General features: G+C 37.4%; 1 protein-coding gene across 1 annotated transcript; it reads left to right on the top strand.

Annotated features, from left to right (window-relative positions):
- Window positions 1-3,927: 3,927 nt before the first annotated feature.
- On the top strand, window positions 3,928-11,521 carry LOC121322509 (5-hydroxytryptamine receptor 7-like). The gene is made up of 2 exons (XM_041262609.1): window positions 3,928-4,729; window positions 10,725-11,521. The coding sequence occupies exons 1-2, from the start codon at window positions 4,200-4,202 to the stop codon at window positions 11,476-11,478; spliced, it is 1,284 nt and encodes a 427-aa protein (XP_041118543.1). The 5' UTR covers window positions 3,928-4,199; the 3' UTR covers window positions 11,479-11,521.
- Window positions 11,522-12,471: the final 950 nt, after the last annotated feature.

Raw genomic sequence — 12,471 nt, 5'->3', positions numbered from 1 at the left:
TCTCTGTTTTGAAACGTTAACTATGAATAAAATGTTCCATTTTGTTAGTATATTTAATAGCAGAAGTGCCACAATAACTTTGAGCTGTTTACTAATCTCATGATCTGCAGTTCTCTTTTATTTATAAGTTAAATTTTATATTTCACCAGCACACAGAAAAAGAACATTTAGATGAAGCCTCTCAATTACAAGTGGGTAAGACTTAACTTTAGTTACAGGAATCGTATCCCCCCATCCACTGAGAAGTGAGAGACATTTAAAAAATGATACGCGAAATCACTTTCTAAGTGCTAAAATGATGATCACGTTGAAAAGTACTTTAATTAAGTAATCATCATGGATACTAAATAACGTCTTTTTTCTGTTTATTTTTCTTGACTTAAATCTTCCCAGTGATTCAGTTGAAAACAATCTATCTCCCCACCACACTATGCATTTGCTTCCTGAGCAGCCAGAATTAGGATCCTCAAAAAAGTACCACGATCCCTTTGGTGGGTTAAGTTGCATCCAAATATATGTTACCCCTCAAATTAATTTCCAAGATAAATTGGCTTCACTGTCAATAGATAAAAAAAAAAAAAAAAAAAAAAAAGTCTGGAAAACGGGAATGATGAGGGACAGGTAAGAAAATGTGTTTTGATTTTTATCTTATTCAAAATGAAATTGCATTGCACTTTACGTTGGTAAAATGCAATTTTTAACCCCAGTTTAGTGTATTTACTTTATTATCTTTAGCTAGATACGATACACAGTACAGCAGAGCTGTTGCTTGCATTATTTCATTAAACAATGTAGATGCACGAAGATAAATAAAGTTTGCCAATGACACCCCTACACGGCCAGTTTTGGTAACTACAGCTGTGATTTCCACAATATCCAATTGTAGGGTGAATGTAGCAACCACGGGCTCACACGCATGCACACGCACACGCACACACACGCACACGCACACGCACACGCACACGCACACACACACGCACACGCACACACACACACACACATTTTTAAATATATATCTTTAAAATAATGCTGTCAGATATTACACAGAACATCTGTTATAAGAAATAAAGATAAAAAACCAAGAAATATTTATAAATATTTAATAATACATTTATATTGATATTTATAGTGTAGCGGCTATAAAACTTTATTGAATTATTATGGCAGTTGAACTACGCTAACTTAAAGGTTATATAATCATATAATAATAATAATAATAATAATAATAATAATAAAATAATAATAATAATAATAATAATAATAATAATAATAATAATAATAATAATAATAATAATAACAATAATAATAATAAATAATAATAATAATAATAATAATAATAATAAATATAATAATAATAATTTACTTTTCCAAACGCAAATAGTTCAAGATAAGGTTCATTTACCAAAGTACTTCTGATCCATCCCAAGCAAAACACTTGCCAGCTTTATCCACCCTGAGATTGTCTATAGGGTTCATTAAACACTGTACTGAACACTCAGTAATGAAAAGTTTATCTTTGGGAACATTTTTGTGATAAGGCCTGGACAGGTCTGTGTCCAGCGCTCCTGGATACAGTGACACACACAGCCTTTGGCCTTCCTCTGCCAAGCTCAATGCTGAGATTTCTGGTAGCCATGTTCTTGGACATTCTGTAACTGTACCATCCTCCCAACCCTAGAGATATGACAGCAACATTAGTGACTCATTCCACAATAGAGAGGAGGCCTTGTGTGCCCCAATCGGAATCTGGCAAATATAATGAATGGTTAGGATAGATGTTCACATTTATAATTTAATTTATATTATTTTAGACTAGTGGTCCTGAAACTTGTGCCTAAAAAACTACAGTGTTGTGCCTGTGTGATGGGGTGAAAAACACACACTTTTAAATATTTTTTATGATTTTATTTATTGCCTTATAAATGTCTCAGTAAAAAGTTAAAAAGCTAAGCTTTAATTTTTTTTATATGATTGCAGCTGGTCAAGCTGAATTGCTTAATGGTTGTCAATTTAGCCTGACCTGGTTGTATTTAAGCCTGGCTCTTTGTGTTGTAGTTATAGTGAACGACATGAACCACATCCCATGATTCCTGCCCCAGTGTTACAGCACTCTGCCTTAGTGCCTTACTGTTAGTTACAACCAATTAGTGTGTGGTGTCTTGCACGTAGCAGACATTACCCTATAGTATATAGGTATGGACACTGTTGGTCAATTACCACTAAGCACTCTAGTCACGTAGCACAGGTGAGGATGAGTAGAACTTAGTCACGTTGGAAAAAGATATCAGAGAGAAATATTAAGTGTATACTATATAGACAAGAGATAGAACAATTCTGTAAAGTTAAAAAAATAAGACCTTACTAGTTTTATTCTTCCACAGAGATCTGAAACTTACGGTTGCCTCCAATTGACCCAACTTTAGCAGTCATGTTGCCTAGACGCTAAGATTTATCAGCTGTCTGTTGCCCAAACCCTCCACTTCCCTTCTTCAACAAAGGGCTAACATATTTTGCCATCACACATAACACACACACACACACGCACACGCACACGCACACGCACACATAACACACACACACACGCACACACACATACCCTGTTAGTTTTCTGATTTAAATTTACAAGGTTCTCTGTTCAGATCAGAAGCATCAGTAAGGATACACTGTACAAGCATGAGGGGTAAAACCGAAACAAAACTGTGTTGATCTTTATCCTAGACTTTAGCACAGCTGTAGGGCTTATTATGAAACCTCTATGTTCTTATAATTTTTTAATATTATATTTCAAACCTTGCACTAAACTACACTTTTTACTTAGTACCCCTCTGCTATTGCACGAGGTAACTAGGGTAGCTAACAGTTTAACAATTTGTCTACTGCAGCGTTCGCTGGTGATTTTCAGTACTCTCCTGCCTCAGACGATACACCCCGAAGGCTAGTTTCACCTGAAGATACTCTGACCTCGCAACTGGAATGATTTTTCTGGATTTCTGCATGTTGCGATAATCACTGCCTCACTTTTCTGACAAAAATGCGTTTGCAAAACTCCAGTCCAAGCACCTCTGCTGGCTCCTGTACTAAAGCTACCGCTGCCAGTGCCTGCCACGATAGACGACGTTTGTGTAAGTAGATACAAGCACGAGAATGCCAATAGCGATGCTCGGCACTGCCCTCTAGACGCTATAAACAGCAGTTACGTGCATTGCCATAAATTGCATGACTCATTAATTTCCTGACCATTTCAAGTACAAATTCCACTAGGTGGCACATGCGTACCACATTTCAAAATTAGTAGAATAAAACAGGATGAGGCTTTTCTTAACCAGTTCACGTGGAACGATGAAGTATCATCCAAAACAATTTAAACACTTTGCAGTGCTCGCGCTGAATCAGTGCCGTGCAGGCTGCCCATCATTCTTAAACTAAACATTCTTTCCATCTTTTTTTTCTAAATACCAAATCCATTAGTTTTAAATGTAGCGCCTTCATTTTAAAGTGACATTCCTGTTTGATGCTATCCTTACTGACTGCTTTGTGCTATTCTAGCACTCACTGTCCTATCACTGGGCACTTCTAGTCTTTCGTTCATTTTGAGGACTGTTAGAATCCCATTTGGTCACAAGACAAGCGAATTGAGTTTGGATGTATTTTCAACCCTAGAACTAGTGGTTATGATATTAAGGAATAAGGAAACACATTATACAATAAATGGTTCTTAGATCTAATCACAGCCGTCAGTGTGACTTCATGCGTTTTGTTTGTTTCACTTAAAACAGGTTTAGTTCAACACGCATGCCTTCTCCACACATAAAGACGTTTGTATTTTAATACAGCATCGTATTGGTATGACGTAATTAGTCTTTCTTAAAGTGAAAGGGTCCCTTAATCACAAACACCTTTCCTTGCTCACTCACGAAGAACATTTCTCTCTGGGGAAGAGTGGACAGAAGAAGCATGAACTTGGGTTTAACTCAAAGTGATTATCTAGATGAGACACATCTTTTCCATTTTACCGTATCATAATAGTATGCATATTTACAGAATCTTTTGCCATATCTGTTTAACCACCACATCTGTAAATGTTGCTGAACGGTCCGGTAGAAGAGATGAAAGCACCAGGCGCTGCATTGTTGGACCAGCTGCATAACTGTACGGTTTGCTGACAACACCGGGTTGCCTCATGGACATCGGGGATCAAAATGGTTATGGACACCAACAGCAGTTTTATTTACAGTAACATCAAGTCCAACATGATAGAAGAGAAACAGAGGGATCTCAGCACAATTAGAACGATTTCAGAATCGCTGGACTTATATTATTTATTGAAGATTATACAGAAAGCAACTCCCAGTTCCCTGCCAACTTCTAGCCTGTTCACAGAGAACGATACTCAATGCGGGGAGAAGATTCTGAATTACGGAAACATGGAAAAAATACTTATTGGGGTTATTCTGACGATGCTCACTTTATTGACCATTGCTGGAAACTCTTTGGTAGTTATTTCGGTATGCTTTGTAAAGAAACTAAGACAGCCTTCGAATTATCTCATCGTTTCTCTGGCTCTGGCTGACCTCTCGGTAGCAGTGGCTGTAATGCCGTTTGTCAGTGTCACGGACCTTATTGGTGGACAGTGGATCTTTGGACAGGTTTTCTGTAACGTCTTTATAGCGATGGATGTGATGTGCTGTACAGCTTCAATCATGACCCTATGTGTTATAAGTATAGATAGGTGAGTATGCTGGAAACCTCCCTAGTGTGTTCTTGACTACTCCATTTAATTTTAATTCATGCCTGATTAACTCTTTGGCACTTTTTATTTCCACAAACATCATTATGTATAATATAAGCACCTTAGTTTCTAGATATGACGAATTTCCATAACATATCATATGGGTACCAGAGCTACTGTTTCACGCTTTTACAACGATACAAAAACTGGATGCAAAGTCTGTGCAAAGTGACACATTTAATATATAAATACAGAACGGAAGACATTAGATTTGACTCTTTTGTCCAATTTATACACTGCCATGTAAATAGGAGACAGATACATAACATTAACTTTTCCTTTTAGCAGTTTCCTTTTAATACTTTAGGATTTTAAAATGCACTTTATAGTCAGTCGCCTCATATTTTTACATTAGTGAAATTATACACACACACACACACACACACACACACACACATATATATATATATATATATATATATATATATATATATATATATAATATTATATATAATGAACTACTGTACCGTATCTTAATTCTTGTCTAGTGGAAAAAACAAATCAATGCATGTTTAGTAAACACACCATAGCAACCACCTTGTACTATATGTGACTCTTTAACCTGTATTTTTTTTTGAAAGGTTAGTCTTAAAACACGAGAAACAAACGCAGGTACTAATTGCATAATACATTGCATACCATCAGTTCTGTTTTACTGTATTTTTGAAACTCTGACCCCCATATGCACTTTTTATTCCTTATAAACTATATCGTTCTATTAATTACAGGTACAATTGTATATACTGGTAGATAGTAGCTACGTATTAACTACAAATTGAATTTCTATGCTACTATGCTATGTAATTCAACGTAACGTTTCTCTCATGTTATAATATTAATACAATATACTGTTTTATAGTGAAAACTATTGGTTAATTATTTTAAATAATTCTTCTATAATAGTTTTCCTGGGGTGTTGCTTTTTCAAAGGGGATATGGAGTGGACACAGTATTTAATTTATCTGATAAAACATTAACAGCTTCACAGAAAGCATGGCTTGTTACTGCAAGAAGATACATAAATAAGGACACGTTAAAAATAAAATTAAATGAAGAGGCTAGTGGAATACTTTTATGATGAAACACACACAGAATCAATGTGTGTGAACATGGAATAGAAATGAAAAGAAAGCACCATTGAACTCCTCCAGAGGCAAGAAGTAAATGGCTATACATGTATATTTAAAGTAGTTAGAAATTAAATAGTAACAGGCCTAAGAAGTAAAGGTAAACTAAAGTTAACTACGAATGAAGAAGTGCTAAAGGAATTACTAAACGATGATGGTATACACTATGTAACACAATTTTTGTTCCTGGGTAGTAAGTGTTATTTTTTAATTGCTTATGCCTCAAAAGTATAGAAAATGGCTATTATTCCCCACAAACTTTGCTTTAGTGACCAGGACAGTGATATTTCAAAATATCACTATTTCCAATGGGAAAACGGGCAAGTGTGTGACTTTTCGTTCACATAACTGTAAATACAGTATAATGGTAAATCTCGAAAAACTACTCACTTCTAAATCTTTTGTAGTCATTTTTGTATTACTTTAGTATAAATACATGTTAATTTGGATTCATATGTTGTTTTTTTCTGACTTTATGTGAACGAAAAGTCACACATTTGCCCGTTTTCCCATTGGAAATAGTGATATTTAGAAATATCACTGTCCTGGTCACAAAAGCAAAGTTTATGGGGAATAATAGCCATTTTCTATACTTTTGAGGCATAAGCAATTAGGAAATAACACTTACTACCCAGGAACGAAAAAAAAAAAAAAAAAAAAAAAATTGTTACACGGTGTTATAAGACCAACATATTAAGGTTCTGGGATGGTAGTAATGAACAAAGATAATTGTATAAAAGCAATAGGGGCTGACCGACTGATATATATATATATATATATATATATATATATATATATATATATATATATATATATATATATATGAGAAGTAAAAATGTATAATAATGACAGCATAATAAAATAAGTGAGAAATTTGGCAGATAGATTATATAAAAATGGGTTTTTAGCAAAAGAATTAAAAAATGACATGCTTCTGCAAAATCCAAGAACAGATTTTGTTAGAGGTAACCCAAAAATGCACAAAGAAAAACACTGAAGCAAATGTTATTGTGGAAATAGCTGAAAGGCAGCTACAGCCACATGTTGAAAGCTTACCTAGCTATGTCAAAGATTCAACACATTTTCTGAAAAGGATTAATAATAATAATATAAAGGTTAAACTTCCAGAGAAGTTTTTCTTTTTTTTTTTTTTTTATTTAGCATGGCTGTAAAATCCCTGTACCCCAGTGTTCCCAGGCATGACACTTTAGAAGCATGTGAAGAGGCTCTGGCAAATAGAGTACATAAGAACATGATACCTATAGAAAAAATATTAAATATGATCAAGATAGTTTTAGAAAATTGTTATTTTACATTTGGAAATAGAAGTTACAAACAGAATGATGGCACAGCAATAGGCTTAAAACTAGATGTGCATTTTGCAAGTACGTATCTGGGAAAACGAGAGGAAATGTTATTGTGTAAACTAGACGAGAAACCATTAGAATACATCAGATATGTGGATGACATATTTGGAATATGGACACATGGAGTAGAATCTTTTGTGCAGTTTCATAAATTAGCATATGATATCCACCCTAAGATTTTGGTGGATTTAAGGTGAACAAAATCTGAAATTGAATTCTTAGACACCTTGGTTAAACTTGATCAAGGATCTATTAAAACAGATCTTTACTTGAAACCTACTGATATGCATCAGTACCTATATATGTCATCTGCACATCCCATCTATTATAAAAGAACGGTTCGTAAAGGACTGGGTATAAGGATAAAAATAATCTGTTCTGATGAAAATGACAAAAAAATACAGAGAAAGGAATTAAAAATCAATTTTAAGAAAAGAGGATATAAAAAACAAATTATTAAGAGAGAATTGAGAAAAGTTGACAAACTCAATAGGAGTGAACTACTTGATTATAGGAAAAGGGAAGAGAGGGTTAAGAGAGTGTCATTAATAATTACATATTCTAAATTATTACCCAACATTTAAAAAATAGTCTGGAAGCATTTACGTATACTTAATAATTCAGAAGAGAAAAATTAAAAAAAATTATTTCCGAATGCACCAATCATAGCTTTTAGAAGGGATGCAAAGTAGACATAAAGGGGTCATAGATACATTAAGGGACATTACAACCTGTATAAGCACATGGAAAGCCTGCAAATATATTGGTAAAGGTAAAAATGAAATCGCAAATAAAGACAAGAAATATTTACTCTTAAAAAAATCCTTCATGTAAGGATAGCAACCTTGTATATTGTATCAGTATTCTGTTTGTAACTTTTCATTTTTAAAAACAGTTGTCATTTTAATTAATGCATGTATGGGTAAAATTTTCTGTAAACTTCAAACGCTATTATTCTACCATTTTGGTAATCATCTATCAGTGCTCTCTAGTGGCAGATATTGAATAATTCACAATACCTTGTCCAAAAACACACCCTTTTTTAAGTTATTGAAATAAAATAAAAATGGAATTATACAGAACATTATAAAAATTACCCTTCATGAATAGTGATACTATAAATATATTCCATATATATAGCATGAGGTATATATAAGGGATACAATCTAAAAGAAAAAGGTAATTTAGCTATACAATAATGTGAACAATTCATTATAAAAAAGCAATAATATCTGGATGTTTCGGACTCCAGTAGGGGGTTTACCTAAAGTTCCTGCATTCCCTAACGGTCAATGCAGGGTAACAGAGGCCCATTTAAAAAATACCTATGTGGTGGAAGCGCAAGCCACGTTCCTTGCCAACATGGCAGGCCTCCTACAGCTTACCTGGATGGCATACTGCAGTTGGTGCCCCTCTCTGAACCAGTGTCTTTGGAGCTGCACCTAGTATCAGGCACGCTGATCCAGATTTCCAGCTTCCAAGGACAGGCCCTGGGCTGCAGCCTGGCAAGCCTGGTAGTAGCTCCCAGGCAGCTTTGGCTGTCTTAAGTGGCGGTCACTGATTGGCCATGCTATACATGCCGATATCTCCTGGCCATACCTTTGGGCCAGCGGTGGAGTAGATACTACAATGCTCCCACAGAGAATGTGAGGCATTTCGGCAAGTAGCATTGATGCTCCCTTCCCGTGCTCCAGTGCAGAATAGAATGAGATGCTGGCGTCCACCCGTGGCATGCATGGTGGCTCGATCCCCACTGCCCCTGCGTGACGATCTGAGGCATCTCCTTCAAGCCTCCACGGCAGCTAACAGCTGGGCCTAGCTGCAAGGATGGGGGATCACTGGACATGGGGCTCCAACGCAACAGCGCTCCTGGATGCAGTTCCACCGGCACCCCAGGCAACCCCCGCAACAGGCTCCACCACAACCTCAGCAGACTAAGCAGGGCCCCTGAAGGCTTGCATCCTCAGACCCAACACTAGCTGCAATATTCAGTTCAGCGTGGGTCCTCCTCCCTTTCAAAGGATCACGGTTACATCCGTGAGCGACCCTCTCCAGGTCTCGGCCCTCAAACAAGAAATAGCCACATTACTTCTCAAATGAGCCACCCGCCTTGTAGAACCACCTCCCAAGAAGAGGAGTTCTACTCAAGGTATTTTCTGGTGCCGAAGAAGGATGGCGGCATCCTGGACCTGAGACGTCTCAATGGGTTGTTGAGGGAGAGGAGGTTCCAGATGGCCACACACCATCTAATTCTGCAGTCTGTCTGGCTGGGTGACTGGTTTACCACCGTGGACTTAAAGGACGCATATTTTCACGTTCCCTTTTCGTGATAGCCACGCACCAGAGGAGTGGCTACATCATGGGCCCTCTTTAGAGGAGCCTCATTGACTGACATATGTACTGTGGCTAGTTGGACTACTACAAGTACTTACACCAGGTTCTACCAACTTAATATGTTAGTTCCCTCTATGCCTTTGTTAGGCACAAGGGTCCTTGAGGTTGCACGCTCGCACTGCTTACTGTGGTTTTGCAGTCTTGAGACGTCCCTCATCTGCTTTCTCCACTCATGATCCCTTGCGATGGCTTTGGTATACTTTTCCCAAAAGTATTGTTGGTGGTCGTCTTCGAATTGAAAGGGAATGGTAGGTAACAGATGTAACCCTGGTTCCCTGAACGAGAAGACGACCACCAACCTGCAAGGTTGCATCAGTCGGTTTTGCGGATTCGATGCAGAAGAGGAACTGAGCTCCGTTTAGCGACTGATTGATCCCTCGGGAGGTGGGGCTGAGGATGTCACTCCCCAGAGGGGCCTATCAGCAGCTCTGACAAAAAATGCTCAATAACTACCTGACCTGTGGCAGGCATATCCCAAAAGTATTGCTGGTGGTTGTCTTCTCTTTCAGGGAACCGTTTTGTATTTTGCTGTTGATGACATGACTTTGGTTAATTGCAAATTTCAGAATTGTTTTAATTAAATGTCAGATATGCTTTTCCAATATACAGATTTGTTTTGAACCAGTCAATTAATACTGTGACGTCAGGCTGTGGCACTGAAGAACTTACATTTATTGTACTGTAACAAGCCTTCCCTATTATGGGTGCACTCCTTTGCCACTTCTTTCTCACTCCATTGTCATCTTCATTTTTCAGAAGAGCTTTTCAGTTTTAATTATATTTAGGGCATATTCGTTTGCCTTTGACAATTGACGTTACATTGAATTAAAGTCCTCTTATGGGCTGTTATAGCAGAAGAGCTCTTGTGGAAGTCACAGATGACAAAAAAATACAGCCTTAGCCTGGAAAAGCAGAAAAGAAAACATCTGTCATAATGCTGTCGACAAAACCCCTGTCTTCTGAGAATTCCTCAAAGACATGCATTAAATGTAATGTGGTCATTTATTTAAAAAGGGGACTTAACTTTTGTTTTATGTACCATTTCAGGTACCTTGGAATAACTAAACCTTTAACGTACCCTGTGAGACAAAATGGAAGATGCATGGCCAAAAGGATCTTGTGCGTTTGGCTTCTGTCTGCCTCCATTACTTTGCCTCCTCTCTTTGGGTGGGCCCAGAATGTAAATGATGACAAAGTGTGTTTGATCAGTCAAGACTTTGGCTACACCATTTACTCTACAGCTGTGGCGTTTTACATCCCCATGTCGGTGATGCTGATCATGTACTACCAGATATACAAAGCCGCCAAGAGGAGTGCTGCTAAACACACATTTTCTGGCTTCCCCCGGCCAGAAGAGAATGACGGCATTGACTGCGCCCCGGGAGCTATAAAACTGCGCAAGGAGTCGGAAGAGTGTACCAATTTTTCTCGGCTTCTCAAGCACGACAGAAAAAACATCTCCATTTTCAAAAGGGAGCAAAAAGCAGCCACCACCCTGGGGATTGTTGTGGGGGCATTTACGGTTTGCTGGCTGCCTTTCTTTCTGCTGTCCACAGCAAGGCCCTTCATCTGCGGCATCGAGTGTAGCTGCATCCCCCTTTGGGTAGAGAGGACATTATTGTGGCTGGGCTATGCCAATTCCCTCATCAACCCTTTTATATATGCCTTCTTCAACCGGGACCTGCGGACCACATACCGGAACCTGCTGCAGTGCAAATACAGGAACATCAACCGCAAACTGTCAGCAGCAGGGATGCATGAAGCTCTGAGGCTTGTAGAGAGACCAGAACTCGTATTGTAGCATGCACTGCTTTGAGGGAACACTGTCTGTAACTTGGTTATATACTGCAGCCCTGTGCCTCACTTTATCCCCAAACTTCATGGGGCTTTTCTTTTATTACATTGTGTGTGTGTGTGTGTGTGTGTATATATATATATATATATATATATATATATATATATATATATATATATATATATATATATATATATGCGCTTGGTTCAGAAAATATGAATATTGTGGTTCACTTAGCCTTTCTACCAGTGCAAGATCTTTAGCAGTGTTGCTAATTCTTAAGAAAGATACATTAACATATACTTGTGAGGCTAACACAGCTTTATCATTTAATTTCTGACTTCACAACATTTTTTAAAGCATTTAAGTAAAGCAAACCAGTATAGGATATGACAGTATTGCAAAGCCTGGCCTTAGGCTAATGTTAAAACAGTAATGCAAAAATATATTAAAATATAAAACATATAGTTTACTCGTGGGTAAAATACAACTGTCTTAACTGACTTCATACAACTAACGAAATATTAATATATATATATATATATAGATATCGCGTATATATATATACACACACACACACACACACACACACACACACACACACACACAGCAGATGGCGGTTATTAGCCACCCTAATAAAGACAACTTTTGGTTATTAACAACAGTTTCCCAGGAACCAATCCGGTCCCATAGACTTTAATGTTAATGGCATTCTGATATTAGCAACTGCACTCCGCTTATTGACAACTTTATTACTAGTTGCCAGTTCTACAGAGCGCACTTGCGTACTTCATGCAGATTTTATAACACACTGACTTCACAACTGCATATTTCTGACGGACTGAGGCAGATTCGTGGTTTTGAAACTGGCTATGAAGCTGCATGCAATATTGAGATGGATTTATAGCGGGAGGTGGTACATTGTAAAACGTAGACAACGTTGGACAATTTCTTACTTTAAAATTGTGTACAACACATAGTTTTTGTTTGCTTTACTCA

Source organism: Polyodon spathula, chromosome 10, assembly GCF_017654505.1.
Source record: "Polyodon spathula isolate WHYD16114869_AA chromosome 10, ASM1765450v1, whole genome shotgun sequence".
NCBI lineage: Eukaryota > Metazoa > Chordata > Actinopteri > Acipenseriformes > Polyodontidae > Polyodon > Polyodon spathula.
This window is presented reverse-complemented; position numbering and strand designations above follow the sequence as displayed.